Source organism: Xiphophorus hellerii, chromosome 22 (assembly GCF_003331165.1).
Source record: "Xiphophorus hellerii strain 12219 chromosome 22, Xiphophorus_hellerii-4.1, whole genome shotgun sequence".
NCBI classification, from domain to species: domain Eukaryota; kingdom Metazoa; phylum Chordata; class Actinopteri; order Cyprinodontiformes; family Poeciliidae; genus Xiphophorus; species Xiphophorus hellerii.
This window is the reverse complement of record NC_045693.1, coordinates 26,105,060-26,113,235: the sequence shown is the minus strand read 5'-3', so window position 1 is coordinate 26,113,235 and position 8,176 is coordinate 26,105,060. Positions and strand designations below refer to the sequence as shown.

The following is an 8,176-nucleotide window of genomic DNA, read 5'->3' as shown; positions in this document are numbered from 1 at the left end:
CCCAATGACAATGGCAGATAGGCACTAGCACCCTTGTAAAGTACAGAGGTTATACATTAGTGTGATAAAAAAAATAAAATTTTAATACTGAAATACAACGACAAGTAGGATTAATAACTGCATAAGGGTTGTATTTTTCAAAAGTTCTCATCAGAATGTATTCCAATTTATCGAATATAAATAGATACTAACAGTATTCTTCATGCTGTCAGAGTGTAAGACTTTTTGGGATGTCGAGTCTTGGTTTTCTTCTCAACTGTTGTAAAACACTTACAGGGAAAGATGGTGCGTCTTCATTGTTTTTCCCAGACTGGAGCTCGCTTCTCCCTCAGTCGCTCCCTATTTAGCTTTCTTTTTACCTTTCCGTAACAAAGAACCCTGCTCCACTCCGTGCACCAGACCCCCAAAACAGAGCATGAATAAAGATAGGCCAGCAGGCCTTAAACCCACCTTGAGACTGCTGCCGGGCAGCCACACTACAGATTTGTTTGTTAATAGTCCAATTAGATAATTGCCATCTTTCACTCTTTTTCCTCTCCGTTTCCCATAAAGCAATGAATGGCACTCAAGGAGGGGTGCAGCTTGAAGAGGGCTTTTTGCCAGCTAAGGTGACAAGAAGGGCAAGAGACTGTTCCTTGCACTAGTCCACCACTTTGAATTGAATCATTGTGGCCTAATCAATGGTCTTATTGGATTACTGGCCACTGCTGTGTTCAGAGTTATTGTTGCACTGACAATGAAAATAGCTAAGAGTTGGTGGTTGGGTGAGTAGTTTGTGGGCTGGAGGGTGAGTGGAAGAGAGAGGCAGGGGCCATTCCAGGGGTATATGTGTGAGCTCGGGAGTGGAGACAGCCTAGGCACTAATGACAAGTTTTGTTCCTCTATTCTTCGCTTTAAAATATGCAGGTTAAGATTATAAGAGCCGAGTGCGGCTTCAGGGGTGCAGTCTTATAGGAACACTGCAGGGCGAGGCATTGACAGGATGCTGCTGGTTTTCTCTCACTGAACACATGGCAGGGAAAGAAAAAGAGGAAGTTTGACACAGTTCCAGTTTCAGGGGAATCCGGCGTTGCGGTGGCGGAGGAACAGGTTGGGTTGCCATCGCCTTTATACATTTTGCTCAATGAGGATTTGTTAGTCATCCTTTTTACTTATCTCCTCTCTCTCTCTCTCTCTGTCTCTACCTCTCTCCCCACCCCACCTCCTCCATCTCTTTCTCGCTTTCTACTCTTCTGGCTCTCTACCAGTTCCTCCAATGGCATAGTGGTGAGATCTACACATTTCACGGTTCCGCTGATTGCCAAAAAGAAAAAAACGGGATCAAAGTTTGCCGACATGCTGTGACAATCAGGTGTGCTGGAAGGGAGTCGGCGGGGAAAATGTCTGCCTGCACTCTGCAGATGGAGGGTTGAAGTGCCTGGGAACTTTTATCGGCTCTGGAAGACTTTTACCTCGGTGATTGTGTGTGTCCAAGGTTGTGCGGTTTGCAAGACAAGGCCAGTCATTTGTCTTGACTCCATGGGCTGAGAACGGGCAAGCCGAGGGGACGGGACGAGCAAAACCCTCTATCAAGACCTGATCTATTTCCACCAACAGTTTAGTGTATTCATGAGGTTACACTAATGTGGAGGCAGCAAAATTACTGTAATCAGTTGAAACAGCGAGTGTGCATCCATCGCTACGATCATTTGGAGATAATCTATCAGCCCGACGTCTATGTAACGAGGAAAGGGGGGCACTAAATTACTGTCGAGTTTCACTGAGAAGTCCATGATTATTGGATAAGGGAGTTTGGTCAGTGACAATTCACATCCTCTGAAATCCTTTTTCTTTTTTTTTTTTTGTACCTGACAAAAGGAGGCGAGCCTCCGGTCCAGGAGGATAATCCGAGCATGGAGGTTAGGTACAACCAAGAGACAGAAGCAATGGTACTGAAGAACAGACTAAAGGAGGGAAAGGACAGTAAAGATTCCCAAGGCAACCTATCCAAAGGCTTCCTTAAGGAACAGCAGGATTCCTTTTCACCGTCTGGGAACATGGACAACTGTGAGAAGAACAGGGGGAACGCGGGGGATCCCGACTACTGTCGGAGAATCCTTGTCCGAGGTAACACTTAGTGTTTTCTCTCTTTAGATTGTCGATAGTCCTGTTTGTCAGCTCATTTTTGATTTAAGAAATTGTGTGATTTTCACACTCTGAAAACCAAAGTACAGTCAAAAATACGCTGAAATTTAAAGCATCACCAAAATAAACCCAAGGTGTTAATAAAGTCTGATGCGACTTGCAAACTAAGTAAAATAGAAATCAGTCAAAGAAAGAAGAAAAATAAATGTTTTGGAAACTTTAGTGATTAATGTAATTTCATTAAAAAAGCAATTTGTATATAGATGAATTCTTAAGTAAACTAATTTCAGATTTATGGGCTAAGTTTTCTTTAAATGATAAAACAATTTATCATTTAATGATAATTTATCTCGATGTCTTATGGAGATCATTAGTCAATATAATTTTACTTGAATTATCCCACATAATTTATCCTGATTATTACAATTTCCTTAGCATTATTTGCACATTTATTAATGTAGTGTGTTTCAATTCCAGCAGGATAAATCTCAATAAACTGTAGCCAATATTTGAACAATAATAAAATGCATTAAAGTATTCTGTAATACTTTATATTTATGTATTTTCAGTGTCAAGAAATTGTTATTCATCTAATTTGAATAACGTCAGTGGGTCAGAAAGCAATTTTATTCAGGCTACCATTTATTTGAATTTACCAACAAGGCTTTACTTTTAGGGCAAAAATATCAATAAAGTATTTTGTTCCTTGTATTTTGTTTGCAGACGTCCACCTTCTGATACCGGTGTATTTATTAATCATGAAAAAAAAGTGATAAATAAATTTGGAGCAAACATGAAGTGAACCAATGTGAACATTTTTAAGTATCACTGAAAATCTAATAATAGATTCTTATACTATTTTACAGCACACGTATTAATTAGAGTATCAACGAATATATTTACAAAGAATGTAAACATATTCACATAGGAATTATTTTTCTCATAGCTTTTATTTTGTAAATATTTCTGAAACGCAGTGGGTCTTTGTATTTTTATTGTTTTTATACGCTTTATGCTTCTCCTTAAGCCAGAGTTGCAATTCAGAAACTGTTTAGAAAGACTTTATAGACAGTTAATGGCTCAAGTTACTTCATATTAAACTTTTTATTCAGTTATATTCAGGATAGTTTTAGTAGTAGTTGTAATAATAATAATAATAACAACAATAGAAATTGAAATCAATTATTATCTGGGTTCTTTTTGTTGATTCAAAGTTCTCCATGTTGCAGATGCTAAAGGCTCTATCCGAGAAATCATCCTGCCAAAAGGTTTGGATCTGGACCGGCCAAAGCGAACGCGCACCTCCTTCACTGCAGAGCAGCTTTATCGCTTAGAGATGGAGTTTCAGAGGTGTCAGTATGTGGTCGGGAGGGAGCGGACCGAACTGGCCCGTCAGCTCAATCTCTCTGAAACTCAGGTTTGTTTGCTTTTCGTTTTTTATTTTATTTTAGTTTTTTTCTCATCACTTGCATTTCTTTGTCTCGAAATGTTAAACTAGAGAGAGAGAGAGAGAGAGAGAGAGAAAATCAAAACACCTAACAAAAGCTATTTCCTTTGTGTTTTTTTTTCTCTTTTTTTTGCACCAAACAGCACACAGATTCTCTATTTTTGAAAGGAAACTATTTGTCTTTAAAGGAGCTTTCTTACTCTAATGTGCAATTATTTTGTAATATAAAGATAGGTTATTCAAATTTCAGTTTGGTAATATTGAGATAAGATTCCCTGGGTCCCTGTGTTAAAAAAAAAACAACAACAAACTCTTTCTGGTGGCTCAACTGAGTGCATATGTTAGGTTACATTTGCAGACATACATGCAGCTTTGCACCTTCTTACATTATTTTTGACAAGTGTGTCTATTTTGGGTTGGAGCATTTTGTTCATGCCGTTATGCAGTTTGTTGCTAATGTTTCTGGCTAAAAAAAAAAGCAAGAAAAAAAAAAAGCAAGGTTTTAAAAGAGATTACAGTCATGTGAAACTTTGCACTCATGTAGAGTCTACAGCAGCATCTAACCCGGTATTAATTGTAGGTGAAGAGCACTGACTTCACCATCGCTATTATCTGTTCATTCTCTGCGACGTGGGCTACTTTGTCAAGGTTTTTTTGTTTTTTTTTTAAGTGATAAAACATTTGTAATTATTTGATCTTTTTTTTTTTTTTATTATTTGTTATTTTTGTATTTCGTTAAACTCTTTTGTCGTGATAAACGCTGAAAGCTGCTAACAGCGCCGTAATCAGCGGCTTGGCCTTTGGGGTTAATGTGTTTCAGCAGGACTGAAGAAGCCTGACCTTGAGAGAAGGTCTGCGTAAGGTCAGCCTATTCTACCAAAACAACAGACGACAGCAAACAATCCACCCTCATTAACGGTCTGGGTGTTTTTCACCAGTCGGGGTGAACTTACAGCTGTTTCCTCAAACTTTTTTTTTTTTTTTTAGAGCTTTAACATTTCCTATTTTTTTCATTTAGCGGCTGCTTTTAGCAGACGTGTTCTAAATAAGTGTGGAGTGTAAAGACGGTTATTTCTGCTCACAAAAGGCAAAAGGGGGAAAAAAAAAAAAAAAAAAATCCAAACACCTTTGCTCCCAATTTAGGCGGGACAAAGCCGGGATGTTCTCTCAGCATCTGCTTCTTGTCCCGACGAGATGCCTTTTAATAACAAGGTGGCAAAATTAGCGTTTTGTCATTTTGGCGCTAAGAGGCCATTATATGGAGGAATGACCGCCATTTCCTGTACACACTTAATTATCTTTGCGTGAACCTACCGGCTACGCCGTGTTTTTTTCCTTTTGCCCCGGAGCGTCTTCTGAGTGGTTTCCACGTCTCCCCTCTGGTTCCCCCACAGCCTGTGTAGAGTTAAGTCACATCTGAAGAGAAGTGGAAAATATTCCAGTGTGATTGGCTAAGTGGCCAATGTGGTTGCCAGGTGGTTGCTGTTAGTTGCCTGTTTTTTGTTTTGTTTTGGGGTTTTTTTTGCACCAGAACAAAAATATCGATGAATTAAAATGCAGTATTTGTTTCACTCTGATACTCTTCACACTAAACTGTGCACATTTCAGACAGACCTAAATCTGACCGATCAGTTGCTAATTCAATTTTATACAAGCAAAAGTTTCAACGCGTTTCAGAAATACATAAATACAGATATGACATATCACATGTCTTCCTAATTAAATATAACAGCATAAAAAAAAAATGAAAAAAAACGAATTCTAAATACCAGGTTTCTAAATGTGCTATAAATGTGCGGCATAGAATTGAATGCACTCAAAATGTAAAAACATGTAAAACAACTAAAACGACCTCTTTAACATGTCCAGTTTAAGAGGTAGCGTTTACTCATTTAGCTGAAAATGCTGATTTGACTTTCACCACATTATACATGTCAGCTTTCTCGTGACACTAAAAAGTGTAGCGACCCTGTCAGAGCTTCTAACTGCAGACATTTGGATGAACTGCTTAAGCTGTAAATGTGCCTCCTCCCCCCAGAAAAGAAGGGTGTGTGTGTGTGTGTGTGTGTGTGTGTTATCACGAGCTGACGGGGAGTTTGGATCTCAAGCCACGCGTAAACCTTTGTTGTATTTTTGGCTGATCAAATTAAGAAGTGGTTAGCATGTGAAAGGACATCTCTAGGCAAGTTTTGATTGAATTAATTTCCTACAATAGGTTTTGTACCTCTGGGAGGGAATTAGGTCAATTCCTACTGGTTTGTTTTTACTGCTTACAATCCTCCTATGTATGGAAGGGCCTGCATTTGTGCGTAACTACTATTACATACATCAGTGAGTACTTGAAGGCTCTATGTAGAATGTAATGGTGGAGAAATAAAAATAAAGTATAAAGTGTTGAAGTGAACTCTGTGGGTACACTGATCAGGAAAACATCTACATCCTGGAAGACGATCAGATTGTGAAATCGCAGGACAGCCGTACTGAGTGTGAACACTTCTGGGTCAGCTTGCTGTAAAGTTACCAACATGTTTGCTGCGTGTAGCTCGAGTATCTGCAGTGCCATGTTTCTGACCGCTCTCCCTTCGTGTTCTCTTCCAGGTAAAAGTGTGGTTTCAGAACCGCCGCACAAAGCAGAAGAAGGACCAGGGGAAGGACTCGGAGTTGCGCTCGGTGGTTTCGGAGACGGCCGCCACGTGCAGCGTGCTCAGACTGCTGGAGCAGGGGCGGCTGCTGACTCCTCCGGGCCTGCCGGGCCTCCTGCCCCACTGCGGCTCTGCCCTGCGCCCCCCCTCCATCGCCATGGCCAGCAACAGCAGCAGTAGCAGCAGCAGCAGCGGAGGCAGCACTGGGACGGCTGGCGGCAGCCCTCCGCTGCCTGCCGTCACCTCGTCAGGGACGGTGGCGGGGCTGCAGAGCCCGCCGTCCGCTCACGGCTTTTTCAGCTTCCCAATGCCGTCCATTCTCAGTGGCGTGGCCACCCGCATTTCGTCCAATCCCCTCTCCATGGCCGGCTCGCTGGCTGGCAACCTGCAGGAGCTTTCTGCACGCTACCTGAGCTCCTCTGCCTTTGAGCCTTACTCGCGGACCAATGGCAAAGAATCCATGGACAAGAAGACTCTGGAATGATGGTTTGTGGTTTTGCTCTCGTACGGATTCCTGTTTGCTTCTGGAAGCGTTTCATTAGTTTTATTAGCTGTTCCTATCTTTGTTTGGTTTTTACCAAGTGTCTGTCATTTGTCAGTGTCACCTTCTCTAACAAGCTTATGTATTCCTGCACATCTGGCACCTTGTACAAGGAGCGAAGGAGGAACCAAGAAAACAAACGACATTCGCTCGCCAAACAAAAAACGGATGTCAGTGAAAGGACTTTGCACAAATCTTCACACAAATATTTATACGGAAACAGAAAGGCGGGGTGAGTTGGATGCAAAAAATCTTTACTTTTTTTTTTTTGGTTAAAGAAATGATCTCTCTGCCACACATTCTGAATTAACACAGCCAGCCTGAAGCATAAAAAGGTCCAGGCCAGTTAAAGCAAGCGCTTTACGCTGCTGCACAGCAGCAAAGTCTCAGACAGGCAGTAGAATATTTAAGGTAATTGGCACTCTATCTAAACTGCGTTTCACCCGTCGGAATTGTTGGTTCGATGCAGCACGTCGCGGCGAGAAGACGCAGGGCAGAAATAGCCGAGCAGCAAAGCAGCTTGTGTGATCTAGTGAGCCCATCGGAGCGTTTAAAACCTATTTGCGGAGGCGCGAATGAATAAAACGGGAGCTTCTGAGGGAGGAGGAAAGCGCCTCTGAGTGAAAGCTGCTGCACAGCCAGTCTCAAACTCATAATCCAGCGCTTTTGACGCACAGACGCAGCTTGGGTTTTCTAATGCTTCAGGATGAACCAGCTTGTAGAGACAATGTGATCATGTGGAATGTTCACTGTTATTTTTCTGTTTTGTGACGATTTCAACAGCATTACTCTTCTCTGCTGAATTTTTGCCACCAGAAATGCAGTACGCCTATTATTATTATTACCCCCCCAGCCCCCCTTTTGTTTTTGTAAATGCTATTTTACCCCCCACTGTGTTCCTGAGATTAATGCAGGTGTGTGTCCTGTGCCAGTGACAGGAGCAGACACACACACCTGAGAGGAGACAATGTAAGCGGCGTCGTTTTGGAGGAAAGGTTTCCGACAATACAGTTCCATCTCCTGTCTTGAAAAGAAAAAAAAACAAGCAAAAAATAAAGTTGAAGTTCAGACAAGAGAGTGAATGCTACTGCTGTTGTGTAAAAACACCGATTGAGAATTGTACCATAAAGTTGTTATTTTATTGTAAAATATCCACATCTGTAATTAATTGACGATTTGTATAGTTGGGGAAAGTAATGTATGGATGAATGTTTTAGCGTGGTTGATAAATCAATCTAAAGGTTATTGGTGCTGTTGTTGTGAAATATCTTAAACATTTGTGAAACGTGTTAAACAAATGTGCCTATATGATATGTAAATGGCTGCAAAGTGTCTTTCTTTTTTCATGACGTGTCGCTGCAGATGATGTTATGATGCATTTCATGACTGTTTTACCTCGTATAAAGCAGCATCGTGAGGAAG

The 8,176-nt window shown here is 41.1% G+C and overlaps 1 protein-coding gene across 1 annotated transcript; it reads left to right on the top strand.

The window, feature by feature from the left end:
- Window positions 1-461: 461 nt before the first annotated feature.
- Window positions 462-8,176, top strand: vax1 (ventral anterior homeobox 1). Its single transcript, XM_032552284.1, has 4 exons — window positions 462-1,089; window positions 1,248-2,106; window positions 3,354-3,541; window positions 6,170-8,176. Exons 2-4 carry the CDS (start codon window positions 1,893-1,895, stop codon window positions 6,695-6,697), a joined length of 930 nt encoding a protein of 309 aa, XP_032408175.1. The 5' UTR covers window positions 462-1,089; window positions 1,248-1,892; the 3' UTR covers window positions 6,698-8,176.

Bases quoted from the DNA above. Each gene is read 5' to 3' on its own strand.
- vax1 (XM_032552284.1), top strand. From the start codon at position 1,893: ATGGAGGTTAGGTACAACCAAGAGACAGAAGCAATGGTACTGAAGAAC. The intron at 2,107-3,353 runs GTAACACTTAGT...TCCATGTTGCAG, and splicing joins TCGGAGAATCCTTGTCCGAG to ATGCTAAAGGCTCTATCCGA. The intron at 3,542-6,169 runs GTTTGTTTGCTT...GTTCTCTTCCAG, and splicing joins TCAATCTCTCTGAAACTCAG to GTAAAAGTGTGGTTTCAGAA.